This window comes from Podarcis bocagei, assembly GCF_964188305.1.
Source record: "Podarcis bocagei genome assembly, chromosome: 9".
NCBI classification, from domain to species: Eukaryota; Metazoa; Chordata; class Lepidosauria; order Squamata; family Lacertidae; genus Podarcis; species Podarcis bocagei.
Window position 1 is genome coordinate 64,607,984 of NC_138134.1, and position 14,973 is coordinate 64,622,956.

Consider the following 14,973-nt stretch of genomic DNA (forward strand, 5'->3'; position numbering starts at 1 on the left):
CACCGCGGTGTGTGTGTGTGGGGGGGGGGGAATGGCACAGCCCAAACGATCAGAATCCCCCTTCCGATCCATGTGCTGATTCCGGGACTGTCCGCAGGCTGGATCCAGAAGGCAATTGGGCCAGATCCGGCCCCCAGGCCTTAGTTTGGCTACCCATGGGTTAGTGTCTTACCCTCCAGACCAGGAGAAAACAAGCTTGCTCCATCCTCCATGTGACAGCACTTTAGATATTTGAAGATAGCTATCTCCCCTCAGTCTCCTCTTTACCAGGCTAAACATACCCAAGCTCCCTCAACTGTTCCTCAATTGTCTTGTAAACAGAAATTCCCATATGATCCTTTGAGGATTGCTTCAATAGAACTAGCTGCATATGGGTCAAGTTAAGACAGTGACACTTTGGAAAGAAAGGAGACAATAAGCAGCTAAGAATTTATTTAGCAGGGTTTTTACCGTAAAATATTAAACACACAGTTTAGAACAGTCTGTTTTGCCTGAAAGTCTATAATTCCAATATACTTTGCTTTTAGTACTCTTTCCAGAATAATGTGTGCTGATTTGAATCTATTCTGTGTTCTCACTTACATTTTGGTACATATAAATAAATAAGAACAATAAAAGATAACATTCTGCATCTCCAAATGGAGTGAGGCACCAGCCTATCTGTTGACACATTAAAATGTCCATGCTGTTGTTGCAATGGTACCTTTAAAAGTAATCATTAAAATGCACCTTGAAAGTGGGATAATAGGAAAACTACAGGAATATAACAATTTAGGAAATAACTGGGTGGATGAATTAGCCCTGGAGTAATGAGGCCACTGTGGACGTGATTACACATAAAAGCAGACTATACTAAGGTCTAAAATATTTTTTCTTAAATTGTGGGTGTGGGGAGAGAGAAATCAGTCAATCAACTGACCAAAGGCCAGTTAAAAGGCCAGTGAGCAGACTGCCTGATAAGACAAACTTCCCTTCATTTGAAGACAAAAGCTACACATCTTGCAAGTCCCTGTATTAGAGTTGCTTGCCAAAGCCACGATTGTTCTCAATAGCCTGGAGAAGTTTCTCCTTCAGTTTTCCTGTGGTTGAATAAGGTGGCAAAAGAAGGAGGTGAAAGCAGATCTGGGCCTCAGGGATATGTTCTTCTGAAAGTGACTTATGCGAGTGGATTGTTAGCTTCAAGGAGTCCATTCCTACCACAGGGACCCGGTCACTTCCTAAAACAAACACTAAATGGACAAGGAGGAGGATTAGACAATGCAAGGGCACAAATAGAAAATATTCAGAACATTCCAAACATCTTTTAATGCTACAATCTAGCTTTGCAAGTTGTCTTTCCTCCCCAGTACAGTTTTGATCAAAAGTGTTAAGTTGTGGGTGAACGTATCAGATGACACAGCAATTCTTCAAACAGCTCTTGTTTATTCACAGGCCAGAACAGAACTGAAGGGTTCAGCCAGCCTGCTTATATAGAGCTCCACTACAACACAACTGTAACAACTTTCTGTAACTATTCCAATCACTGAATGTCACTTTCAATCCCTTATTTGCATATGTGGACCTGAGTGAAAACTATCTACAGTATCCCCCTGCTGGCCCAGAGTGAGAACTTCAGTACATAACAAAAAGCTCATCGCATTATGAAGGAAAATATCAGTGCTGTTTCTATATACAAATTGAGAGAATCTTTTGAGGTTTCCATGCAGGATTACAAGCGCGCTCCTTGAAAGACAGGGGACGCGGGTGGCGCTGTGGGTAAAACCTCAGCGCCTAGGACTTGCCGATCACATGGTCAGCAGTTCGAATCCCCGCGGCAGGGTGAGCTCCCGTTGTTCGGTCCCAGCTCCTGCCCACCTAGCAGTTCGAAAGCACCCTTAAGTGCAAGTAGATAAATAGGTACCGCTTTATAGCGGGAAGGTAATCGGCGTTCCATGTGCTGCTCTGGTGCCGGTTCGCCGGAGCAGCTTTGTCACGCTGACCACGTGACCCGGAAGTGTCTGCGGACAGCGCTGACTCCCGGTCTCTAGAGTGAGATGAGCGCACAACCCTAGAGTCTGTCAAGACTGGCCCGTACGGGCAGGGGTACCTTTACCTTTACCTTGAAAGACAGGCTCACACCAGTTGATTTCCAGAAAAAGATGGGCTTTCAATCAATGACCACTTGAAGGTTGGGCCTTGAGAATGGGATACTTACACAGAAAGCCTTTTTTGTCCGCCAAAGTGAGTTCGTGGAAAACCTTCCAGAACATCCTTACGGTAGGGTGTGTTTCACTGTATATCCCCCAGTACATAGTGTTCTTCACAGAAAAGGGGAAGGAAAATGAAATCAAACAAAGAGAAAGATGAATAAGTGAAGCTTGAAAAAAATAAAATAAACCCAATATAATGATGGTCTAGCAAGTAGTTCCACATCCCCCACCCCTCTCCACCAACCTTCTCATATAACTCCCAGTCATAATTTGCGTTCCCAATCGCCACATCCATCAGTTCTTGAGGCTCAAAGAAGGCAACCATCCGTTCATCGAGGACTTTGTAAAACCCTCTCTTGAACTCTTGGAAAATTCCCTCCACTGATTTGTTGAAGACGTAATCCACATACTTGCTGACAAACTCCTTCCTTTGGAAGAAATGAGGGTAAAACATTTAATAAGTGGGCAGATAATTTGACTGCCTAGATAGATAGAGAGATAGAGAGATAGATGATAGATAGATAGATGATAGATAGATAGATAGATAGATGATAGAAACTTTAGCAGCCACCAGGAGGCTGCAGACAAATCTACAGGCAAACTCTGATTTGAATCTAGGTCTTCCTGGTCCAAATCCAGAACTCTGTTCAATCATACTATGTTTGCATGTGTTCACTTAATAGCAATGTACAAGTTTCTTTGCCAGGATACTTAACAGAGATATTAGGAACTCCTAAAAATTAACGTTCTGGGCCTACTAGGATATACCGTGATGTAAAATGTACCAGTGGTCCAGAAGATTTGAATGGCCGGGGAGACACCATAATGAAACAATGTCTTGATCAAGATGGCAGCAGACCAGGGGATGCAATTCAAAATGGTTAGGGCTATTTTAACTGCAGATTGAAAGACTTGTGTCTCTTCCTTTAGCCTAGCTCCTGCTTCCCTTTTCTATATTCCACTTATTTGACTTGGATTTTTGGGGAAAGGAACCCTTGCAGATATCGACGAACAACTGTTGTTAACCACACATGGAGCCCTTGGGGACAGGGCGAGCTGAAAATCTGAAATGTACCATACTTTTCGCTCCATAAGACACACTTTTTCCCTCCTAAAAAGTAAGGGGAAATGGTGTGTGTCTTAAGGAGCGAATGCAGGCAGGAGGCTCTGTTTAGCGCTCCCTTTAAAAAGCCACGCTTAGCATGTGTGCAGCTCTTGGGGGCTTTTCTGCGAGGAGGGAGAAGAGACTGACGGGGTGCCCTCTGTCCCTTCCCCCACCTCCCGGAAAAGCCAGCAAGAGCCGCTGCCAGGCTCTGTTCAGCGCTTCCTTGTAAGGGCTCCCTTTCGTCCCTCATTCCGCTTTGCTGGGAAGCCAGGAGAAGAAGAGGCGCTGCACAGCTATCACTCTTGCTCTGCTGGCCTCTCAGCGAAGTGGGAGAAGGGACAGAAGGGCCCAGTATACCTGAAGGAGCGTCTCCACCCCCATCGTTCTGCCCGGACGCTGAGGTCCAGCTCTGAGGGCCTTCTGGCGGTTCCCTCATTGCGAGAAGCAAAGCTACAGGGAACCAGGCAGAGGGCCTTCTCGGTAGTGGCGCCCGCCCTGTGGAACGCCCTCCCATTAGATGTCAAAGCGATAAATAACTACCTGACATTTAAAAGACATCTTAAGGCAGCCCTGTTCAGGGAAGTTTTTAATCTGTGATATTTTACTGTATTTTTGGAAGCCACCCAGAGTGGCTGGGGAAACCCAGCCAGATGGGCGGGGTACAAATAATAAATTATTATTATTATTATTATTTAAAGCAAGAAAAGCGAGAGCCGCTTACATGCTCTGCACAGAATATTTTTTTTCTTGTTTCCCCCCTCTAAAAACTAGGTGCGTCTTAAGGTCAGGTGCATCTTATGGAGCGAAAAATATGGTAAGATGTCACCAACATAACAGTCCAACCTGCATACTGCTTTTCAAAGGTCCTCTTCAAAGCAGTTCATGGTCAAAAGGTTAAAAAAAACACCTCACTAATAAAATCATGTCATTTTGAATTTTTATGAATCTAAAACACAATAGTGTCTTTAAAAGTCCTAACAAAATAAACAAATTCCAGCTGTGGTCCCATCCCTCACCCGCCAATCGCCCTCAGAACCGCCCTGACACATTTCCTGCCAACATCCTCAGACATCATTACATACTTGTTTGAATTGTTCACAGCGACAGAACTGCCGTTTGGAATTAAGTCGACATCCACGTTGTCCCAAGATATCTGGAAATATATGTTTAAGGAAAGGTATTGAAAACAAAGTCTCTCTCTCTCTCTCTCTCTCTCTCTCTCTCTCTCTCTCACACACACACACACACACACACACACACACACACAGAGAGAGAGAGAGAGAGAGAGAGAGAGAGAGAGAGAGACTGTAATTTTGTCACTTAACACTTGATAAGCTTCATACAATACCTTTAAGTTACAGGGATTTCTATGAACAGCTTTTGGCTAACGATGCAGTCATTAAAAGCCATTTTAGGGGTTCATGGACCAGGTACAAGCACCACGCCTGTTGAAATAGCTATACAGTGGTACCTCGGGTTACAGACACTTCAGGTTACAGACTCCGCTAACCCAGAAATAGTACCTTGGGTTAAGAACTTTGCTTCAGGATGAGAACAGAAATCGTTCAGTGGCAGCGGGAGGCCCCATTAACTAAAGTGGTACCTCAGGTTAAGAACAGTTTCAGGTTAAGAACGGACCTCTGAAACGAATTAAGTTCTTAACCCGAGGTACCATTGTATTTCTGTTGAAACAGCTATATTTCTAGGGAGAACCATTTGATTTTTTTTTTAATGAATTCCCATGACTGTTGCTTTTACATCATATTTTAGCCACATTCCCAAATGTTATAAGAGCCACCATCACTTGCAGGAAGAAGCACTCCAGAATATACCACAATGGAGTAGGGTGAAGAAGAATACAATTAGCCAATGAGACAAAGCACATTTCAGGAGTTGCTTGCTTGCTGTTAACTTAAAAGACAAGCGATTCTTAGACATTACCAGGTGAAAGAGACACGGTGACCATGTCACAAGAAGAGAATATGTATTTTTTTAGGTACTCACATTGTAAGTCAGTTCATGGATTGTTTCGAAGTCATCATGCTCATAATCAAGAACTGCCTGCAAACTCCTTGTTAACAAAACAAAAGGAAATAGAAATGGATATATTTTTACCCCTTAAATGTTTACAGCATATATTTAGAAGCCTTACTCAAACAGTTAAAAGAGTGTGAAAGGCCAACCCATCTGGTCTTATTTTCTTTCTTTTTATAATCATTTTTATTAGTCTTCAATTACAATAATCCAATAATAGACTCATTGTAACAATGCCAAATTATAATACAATTACTAATACTGTACCAATCATTCAGATACCAAATTATATAGTTTAGTGGTACCCTGTGTGCTAGAATTGATGGCTTGATCATTTACTTTATTTCTGCGTTCCAAAATCTTATTAATTTCAATTACACTCCGGTCACAATAACAATCCCTTATACAACAATTGCAATATTAACAACTTCCATTCATACTGACATATTAAATGATTTATAAAACTACAGGTGAGGCACTCAAACTATATCCTTGTTCTTCCTGTGTGTGGCAATGATTCCGTCCGTGATGTTTCTTCCTGTCCTTGTAAAACATTATGTCTATCTTTTCCTGGTTATTGCTGTTCTCCATCATGCCTTGGGCAGAGCTAATATCCCACTGTTGTTTCAGAAATTCCCCATCCATCTGGTCTTATTTTCTTCTTTGATTCTCAGTTTAGGGCCCCAAGTGTATGTCCATGTGTTTGGACATACCTCATCAAGCACATGTCAATCAATCTATCATTGCTCCTGGGCTCATTGCATCTGGCAGGGAAGAGATGGCTGTCTGGCTCCAGGAGGTGGCAAATTCCTTACTGAAATGGTGCGGTCCCAATCTTCCTAGGAGGCCCTAGTACAATTGTTCCCGAAAACCCTTCCTTAGAAGCCGCAAGTTCTTGTCTATAGGTAAGATGCTCAACTGAGCACCTGTTAGACAACTAAGTGGCTTATGTGGTTTCTAACAGCCTGATGCCAGGTTTTTTGGGGGGGAGCCCTGTTTTGATTGCAGCAGTGCCTCCAAGTGGGGCGATGGATTTAACCCTTTCCACACACAGTTTCTTCCTACCTAAACTGTTTCCCAAGGTACTATAAGACCTCAGTGGGGGTGGGGAACCAAAACAAGACAAATATCAGAAGATCTGATTGGTGACTTCCATGTCTTGCATCATTTTGTTTCAAATCAGGGGTGGAGGCATCCCTACAGATTTTGCTAGACTCCCCAAACTCCTGGTGGTCAGCATGTCCAATGGTCAGGGCCTGCCACGTAGCAACATCTAGGCTGCCAGAACTTCCTTACTCTTGCCTAAAATCATCTCACAGTACTGAGGTTCCCTTTACTTGTGGAGGCTAAATCTTGGGGCTGAATGTGACACGGCTTTGTAAGTTTAAATGGATAGAATATCCTAGAGTTAGGAGACTCAGCCTGGTCCTACCAAGCAAAACAAGAAACTGGAAACTACGGGAAAAGGTGAGAAGAATTCAAGCCACTTACCTCCCTAAGACAGGGCTTAGCTCCTTCAGATCATCAAGGGTAGGTTTCTTGCCCAGCAGTTTTTTAAAGGCAGCAAGCGGGAAAGGCACGTAGGCAGTGACTCTGTTGAACATGGAGAGCCCGAGGAGGATCCCAAAGAAAAGATATTTATTCTTCTCCACCGAGGGCTGCAAGGACACAAGATCACAGAAATGGGTTGGATGTTCTAAGGCAGATGCACCTTAAGAAGGAAACTGGTCTGTTATGGACAAACCAAGGCCAGCGGCAGAGCGACATCCTGGGAGTGTTTTTTTTACCTGGCTGGGATGTGTCCTAGAACTCTTGTTTCTCTGTATGGAGGGATACAGAGGGGGATGTGAGTGTAGCTTGGGGCTGACTACACACCATACTTTTAAAGCACATTCTTTCCCTCAAAGAATTCTGGGCACTGTAGTTTGTTAAGGGTTGTTGGGCACTGGAACTCTGTGAGGGCAAACTACAGTGCCCAGAATTCTTTGAGGGAAAGAATGTGTTTTGAGTATGCTTCAGAGGAATAGGACAGTGGTACCTTGGTTCTCGAACTTAATCCGTTCCGGGAGTCCGTTCGACTCCTGAAACCGTTCGAAGCCCAAGGCGCGGCTTCCGATTGGCTGCAGGAGCTTCCTGCACTCAAGCGGAAGCCGCGTCAGACGTTCAGCTTCCAAAAAATGTTCACAAACCAGAACACTTACTTCCGGGTTTGCAGCGTTTGTGTTCCGATTTGTTCAGCAACTAAGCCATTTGAGAGCCAATGTACCACTGTATGTACACAGCCCTACTGTAGAAAAGCAATAAAAAATTCATTTGGGCTCTGTCTACTTTCACCTCTGGCCCCACACACCTGTGGCATGTGGACATCAGAAGGGAGTGTGCCCACTGGCTTAAAAAAGGGGTTCGGGGGGGGGATGTCACCTACGTCTGACCTAGATGTTTGTTTGGACCAGATCCTCTGTCTGAAATACTTACCCTAGAAGGAAACCATATGGGGGAGTTTTGCTCACAGCACATAAACATCCCATAGTCTGGCTGCACCATCTCCTCAAACACATAGGAAAAGAACTCAAACAAGACCCCTCCGGTTTCGTGACCAGGCATCTCGCCTTCAAATTCAATCTACAAGCCAAAAATAAAAACCAACCATATTAACCTCACAAAAGGAGAGAACAGAAAATAGGAAAAACACATTTACTAGGCCACCCAATCTTTAATTGTTAGGGGCCCCTTTTTTTGAAGCCCTGTTCAGGAGTCTGTACATGGGAGAGATATAAGATGGGATATATTTGGGGCTGTAGGAAACAGATTGAGGTTGAATCCTGACAAGACAGAAGCACTGTTTTGGGGGGACAGGAGGTGGAGGCTCCCTGGTCCTGAATGGGGTAACTGTGTCCCTGAAGGACCAGGTGCGCAGCCTGGGAGTCATTCTGGACTCACAGCTGTCCATAGAGGTGCAGGTCAATTCTGTGTCCAGGGCAGCTGTTTACCAGCTCCATCTGGTACGCAGGCTGAGACCCTACCTGCCTGTGCACTGTCTCTCCAGAGTGGTACATGCTCTAGTTATCTCTCGCTTGGACTACTGCAATGCGCTTATGTGGGGCTACCTTTGAAGGTGACCTGGAAACTACAACTAATCCAGAATGTAGCAGCTAGACTGGTGAATGGGAGCGGCCGCCGAGACCATATAACACCCGTCTTGAAAGACCTACATTGGCTCCCAGTACATTTCTGAGCACAATTCAAAGTGTTGATGCTGACCTTTAAATCCCTAAATGGCTGCGGTCCAGTATACCTGAAGGAGTGTCTGCATCCCCATCGTTCTGCCCAGACGCTGAGGTCCAGCTCCGAGGGCCTTCTGGCGGTTACAGGGAACCAGGCAGAGGGCCTTCTTGGTGGTGGCACACGCCCTGTGGAACGCCCTCCCACCAGATGTCAAAGAGAAAAACAACTACCAGACTTTTAGAAGACATCTGAAGGCAGCCCTCTTTAGGGAAACTTTTAATCTTTAATTGACTATTGTATTTTAATATTCTGTTGAAAGCCGCCCAGAGTTGTGGAAATGGAAATAGGCAGCACCCAGGAAAACAACGTCACACATGTAAAAAAAAAAAAAAAAGCAAACAATCCTCACCAAATAATGTGCTTCAAATTTGTCCAGAGCTGAGTGACATGCAATTTTATATTGGGATTGTCTTTCCTTGTCGGAATATCCCCAGTTTGCCCAATCCAGACCTAGTCATTGAGGTCGTTTCACCTAGTTCCAGAGTTTAGCCCTGAACAACATGACTATGCATTACTTTAGCAGGCCTTAGGCAGCTTACCAAGAGTTGCATTTTCAGGCTAATGTCCTCTACTTGACTCAGTTTGCGCAAAGTATCTTCCACAAGGTTCTTGCGTCGTACCCTCAAAGGGAAGACAGGCAGTTTAGGGAGTTCGCCTTTTCTCAGGAGTTTATTGCGTACCAATGTATCACAAGCATTGGCCTTTACAATCTGCGGAAAGCGGCACATATTTAATAAGTGCTTCAGAGACGCTAGGTAGGCATTCATTGTGTTAAGTTGTGGGTGGACATATCAGACGACATACCGATTCTTCAAACAGCTCTTGTTTATTCAGAGGCCAGAACAGAACTGAACTGAAGGGTTCAGTCAGCCTGCTTATATAGAGCTCCAGTACAACGTAACTGTAACAATTTTCTAAAACTATCCAATCACTGAACGTCACTTTCGATCCCTTATTTGCATATCTATCTACAGTATCCCCCTGCTGGCCCAGAGTGAGAACTTCAGTACAAAACAAATTGCTAAGTACCATATACTAATGGGGAAAGGAACTCAAGGCAGGTAGGAGTCCCTGAAGGAATGAAAGGCATAATGAGAAATAATTCCAACGAGAGAGAAGAGTGGGAGGTTATATTTTTAAAAATCCAGTTGCGGCTGCACAAAACACTTAAATGATGAGCTGGAGGGATGGGGGAAGAGACAAACATACATTTTTTTATTTATTAAATTTATATATTGCCCTCCCACGGACAGGGTTCCCCATCCCTGTCCTCTGCAAGAGTCACTTCCACATAGCTAATGGCCTGGAGGAGCAAACACAATTCTGCTCCTCCATTATGCACCCGTCTCTGCATGCAGAGACTCCTGCACACTAAGAAGAGTGCGAAAATAAGAACCAAATTCACCGTAGCCTTTCGTCTCACAAGAAATAGTAGAATAGCAAGGCTGGGTTAACAATCATTTAGGTATCACCCTTACCTCTTGCAGGTTATAAGACTCGTAATCAAATATTTCCATCTTCGTCAGCGGATTGTAGACAAAAGGAAAGCAGCACAAAGAGATGGGACAGTTGTCCTCTTTGTCCAATTTCTTGCAAAGAAAGAATGTTGTTTAAAAGAATGGGTTCATGTGGTAAGTCAAACAAACATACTCCCTTTTCCAGCAGTCTTTGGTCTCCACCCAACTTTGACTCTCTCACATACACTTTTCTGTGGCAAGAATAAAGATGGTGTCGTTTGCCATATGGCAGCCATTACCACAATTCTCAAGTGCTTTCATCCCTGTGTGATTCAAACGTTGATTACACTGATACAAAATGGCTACCCTTCCACAATGGATGCTGTTTATTAACGTGTGAACAGCTAACTCAAACAAGGTAGCTTCTTCATTTTGGAAAGTTCACTTTGAATAAGGGACAAAAATCTAAATAGGAGCCAACTTCAGTTTGTGTTCTGCCCTTTACAAAACAAACTAGTTCGGCTCACGTTCAGTTCAATTCATCCAAAGGATCCTCAGAATGTGACAAGCTGCTATATATGTAATTTCACATATACTGCTATGTAAAATAAAGTTCAGACTAATAAAACATCAAAACATGCACACTGGAATGAGAATTGTTTAGTTTCCCCAATGATCTTTAAGCTTAGACCCCAAGATTTTAAGAGCAAAAAACACATGTAAGCAATTGCACTTGAAGGTGAACTAGAAATAATTCAACGTTCTAACCCAAAATGAAATAAATTCACATTAGGTTTATCTGGCAACTAGGGGAACTACTTTTGGGTGTAGTTCAAACAGTTTTAAACTAATTCAGCGAACTTTACTAAACCAAACTACTGCATTCCAAAAACTGTCTTAAACTGGAGAAAGGATGAGTAAGTTTGGGTTCCTCTTAGTCAGAGGTTAGTGCAGCCTATTGACTATGCTGGCCAGGGCACATAGAAGTTGAAGGGGTACCACACTGGCTATCTAAATCTACCATAATATATTCTGACTGGCAGCCTCTCTGAAAGACACGCAGAAATCTTGTCCCAAGTCCTGCTACCTATGATCTTCAACAAGAAACACAGGACTGAGCACATGCTCTCATTTAAGATATGCAGAAGCATTTCTCTCACCCTTATCAAATTTGTGCAAGATACACGAGCTTGGCATTTCTTAGCTTTTTGACACAAAGCAATCATACTTACCATGGCTTCCACCCATACATGCCACCTTGCCAAATCTGCAAAGGGATTAATTATTTGACGGATTTCATCAATGTAGAAGTTGCTTAGCGGGAGCTTGCAGTTAGCCCTCTTGTTGACCTTGAAGGACAAGCAGAAAAAGGTTGAGGTCCATATGATTTTACACCTAGAAATACCATATTTTTCGCTCAATAGGATGCACCCGACATAGGACACACCTTGTTTTAGAGGGGGAGAACAAGGTGCCCCTTCCATTTCTCCTCCCACTTGGCTGAGGGGGCGCTGCGCAGCTCTCCCTCTCTGCTGAAGACAGGAGAGTCTTGCTCTCCCGGCTTCAGCAAAAGGAACCCAAGCGCTCCCTCCGCGCTCTGGAGGCTTCGCGTTGCTATCCCTGAAACCAAGGAGCCTGCATTCGCTCCATAGGACACACACACATTTCCCCTTAATTTTTGGATCCTATAGAGAGAAAAATACGATAGCTACCAGATCATCAGCCCACATTTACAAGATGTTGCCTACCTTGTAAAGCTTTTTCAGGACTTCCAGGAGAGGTAACAACACCTGGCAGGCAGGGTAGTATGAGTAACAGGGCAGCTGAGAGAGCACCACTTTCTTTAGCATCTGAACTATTCGGTCTAAATGCGAGGCTGGCAAGAAGGACCAACATTTTTCTGAAAGAAGACAAAGAACATGCAAATCTTATTCTACTTCCCCACAGCTCACTATTCAGATAGGAATATTTCCCCACACAAGCAGTCCTGTTTTCTTCTGCTTGTTGTCCTGCTACAACAAACTTCTTATTTAAAGTGCATCGGATTACCTGAGGTTGGTTAGGCTGAGAGGCAGTGCAGGCCCTGTCGACATTTCCATTCCACCTTAAGGAACAGACATGGGATTGTTACATGTCACATATCTGTTCACATTCCAGCACAGTATGCTGGGAACTTCCGTTGTGTGTATAGTTTTTGCTTTTGCTGTTCTCTCTGAGATAATAATAATAATAATAATAATAATTTATTTATACCCCTCCCATCTGGCTGAGTTTCCCCAGCCACTCTGGGCAGCTTCCAATCAAGTGTTAAAAACAATACAGCATTAAATATTAAAAACTTCCCTAAACAGGGCTGCCTTCAGATGTCTTTTAAAGATAAGATAGGTGCTTATTTCCTTGACATCTGATGGGAGGGCATTCCACAGGGCGGGTGCCACTACCGAGAAGACCCTCTGCCTGGTTCCTTGTAACCTCACTTCTCGCAGTGAGGGAACCGCCAGAAGGCCCTCGGCACTGGATCCCAGTGTCCGGGCTGAACAATGGGGGTGGAGACGCTCCTTCAGGTATACAGGACCGAGGCCGTTTAGGGCTTTAAAGGTCAGCACCAACACTTTGAACTGTGCTTGGAAATGTACTGGGAGATGACATGAGAGAGAGACGACATGTTTCTTTGTCCTGATTTATGCTTAATAAATCTGTAGTTGTAGTATGCTTCCACAAGCCTCACGCCTATTCTGTGTGAGCAGTTTGATCTGCTGATAGTGTGCCCTGGTTCAGAAGCCTGGGTCGCTGATTTACATCGGAGCAGAGGTGATGGTCTTCGCAGTGGGATGGCTGGAAGGAGACGGCCCAGCCGGGGATAACCAGCTGGCCTCCCGGCCCTCTGCATGCCGACAGGCCCAAGGTCACCTAGTGAGCTTCATGTCTGAGTGGGCATTTGAACTCTGGTCTCCCAGGTCCAAGACTGACACACTAATCACTGCACCATACTTGGCATTCTGCTTCTCATCAAAATATCTAGAAATCTTTGGGGGTGGGGCAACACTGGGGTCTCCTCGAGGGCATTTTGCCTCAAAACTGAAGCTGACCCCATTTCATCAGGCACACCAACTCACTTGCAAGTTTCACTTCCGACCGTTATGAACCTAGAAACTCCCATCTCCATTCCTCAAATAAATCACTGGATTTTATAGAATTCCATTATCCACACCAGGTTCTGTGCAAGGACAGTGGAATGATGTCAACTTGGCTTCCAAGACAGGCAGGACTGTGTTTGCTATCATTCTATGGAAACCCAAGAGAAGACAGATTCATGGTTCCTGGGAATCAGCACTTTCATTGTAAAGATGCTGCAAGTTTTTAATGAGTGGCATTGTGCAGGCAGCAACGCCAACCAAAATCTCAGAAGCTAGGAGTTAGCCAAGCAAGACTTGCAGCAGCTGGACATGGGAGTTCAGCTCTCAGCAAAACTATCTGAACCGCCCCATGGCAAGCAAACCAAGGATGAATTGCAAAATACTTAAACTGGTCAATGCAAAATGAGAGCAAATGTACCCTGAGCAAATCTGCAAGATTTAGACAGGTCACAAGAGTCCAAAATTTCTTTGCAGAATTGCTAATTGCAGGGGCTTCAAATATATGTTACTTCTTAGGACGCATGCATACCCCGCGAAAAGAACTGCTTAGGTTTGAGTCCCTTCAAGAATCTAGCCTTTCGTGAGCATACTTCCAACAGTTGTCATATCTACCTGTCAGATGGCAATGGTGGTTGCTCGTGAGTAACCAGTCAGGACTCCGACCTGTCTTTCACAGGTTTTATTTTGGTGCAAAACTATTTACAGTGCAGAGCCACAAGGTCATGTCTGCCTCAGTCACTAGCGGAATCCAGGAGTGGTCATTTCCAGGTCTTCCCCCAGCATAAGAGCTTCGTCACCCCCAGCCTTTTCCTTCCTTCTTTGCATTTTACACCTCTGCGCAAGGTGGGCGTGGAGCAGTGCTGAGGCTCCCAGCAGCATCCTCTGGTCCCTTCCCCTCTTCCCCGCTGGAGGTGTGGCTTTCCTCACCACAGGAAGAGGAACTGCAAGATTTTCGGAGGTTCCCTGTAACCCAACTACCCCTCTGCTTCCCCACCCTGTTCCGATGGCAGTATCCTGACACTACCTAAGCAAGAAGAACTGCTGCACTAAGGACTTCCTGGGAGCCTATTTTTACCTCTAGCCTGTTCCAAACCCATGGGACGTCACATTTTGGAAATCCAGGCTCACATCGTGACCACACTAAACTGCGGTTTCATGTGACCAGGGGGTGGGGAGGAAACCAACCCTCCAATTACCTAGAATGTCCAAAGAGCGTTTGCTCAGGCCATTGACAGCCTTTGCAAAGGGAATAGCCAGATGCTGCATCTTCTGGGCTTCCAGCGATGCACAGCACTCAGGCAGCAGGAGGAAGCTGGAGAGAGCCTCCTGGTGAGGAGAGTTCAGTGGAAGCGCAGGAATCAGGTTGTCCAGCAAAGAAGAAAAGATCTGCAGCCGATTTTGCAAAAAAGAAAGAAAAACAGCGTGTTTAACTGGGTATGGATTGCAAACACCCGCTCCTACCCCCTTACAGTTAACTTCTTTTTAGCTTTACTTTTGTAAAGTTAATGTAGGAATCAGAGCACACTGCTAAGGCCTTCCTATTGGCTCTGACATCTGTAGGGCTAGACAGTTCAAAGGGCAGCAGCAAAACAACCCAACAGAAGCCAAGGCTGTGTACAATTGTAATGCACACGGCACTTTTGCACGTAGCTGTTTGTAATTGTACACACCATTGTGTACTAACATCCTTGATGTCTGTACACAGAGGCGGGCATGTTTTCAAACTAGTGTGCAACGGTGATCTCTCTTCCCCTCACTTAAGGTGG

General features: G+C 44.6%; 1 protein-coding gene across 1 annotated transcript in view; it reads right to left on the reverse strand.

Annotated features, from left to right (window-relative positions):
- Positions 1-405: 405 nt before the first annotated feature.
- The window catches only part of LOC308594162 (putative E3 ubiquitin-protein ligase HERC6), a 29,467-nt gene continuing 14,899 nt past the window's right edge, over positions 406-14,973 (reverse strand). Inside the window, exons 12-23 of the mRNA XM_081206968.1 lie at positions 14,404-14,593; positions 11,819-11,970; positions 11,303-11,419; positions 10,092-10,202; positions 9,153-9,323; positions 7,804-7,950; positions 6,820-6,986; positions 5,299-5,365; positions 4,377-4,447; positions 2,434-2,617; positions 2,195-2,297; positions 406-1,229 (exon numbers count right to left, since the gene is read on the reverse strand). Of these exons, the coding sequence (XP_081063094.1) occupies positions 1,015-1,229; positions 2,195-2,297; positions 2,434-2,617; positions 4,377-4,447; positions 5,299-5,365; positions 6,820-6,986; positions 7,804-7,950; positions 9,153-9,323; positions 10,092-10,202; positions 11,303-11,419; positions 11,819-11,970; positions 14,404-14,593 (1,695 nt within the window). The 3' untranslated portion in view covers positions 406-1,014. The remainder of the gene's footprint in view (positions 1,230-2,194; positions 2,298-2,433; positions 2,618-4,376; positions 4,448-5,298; positions 5,366-6,819; positions 6,987-7,803; positions 7,951-9,152; positions 9,324-10,091; positions 10,203-11,302; positions 11,420-11,818; positions 11,971-14,403; positions 14,594-14,973) is intronic.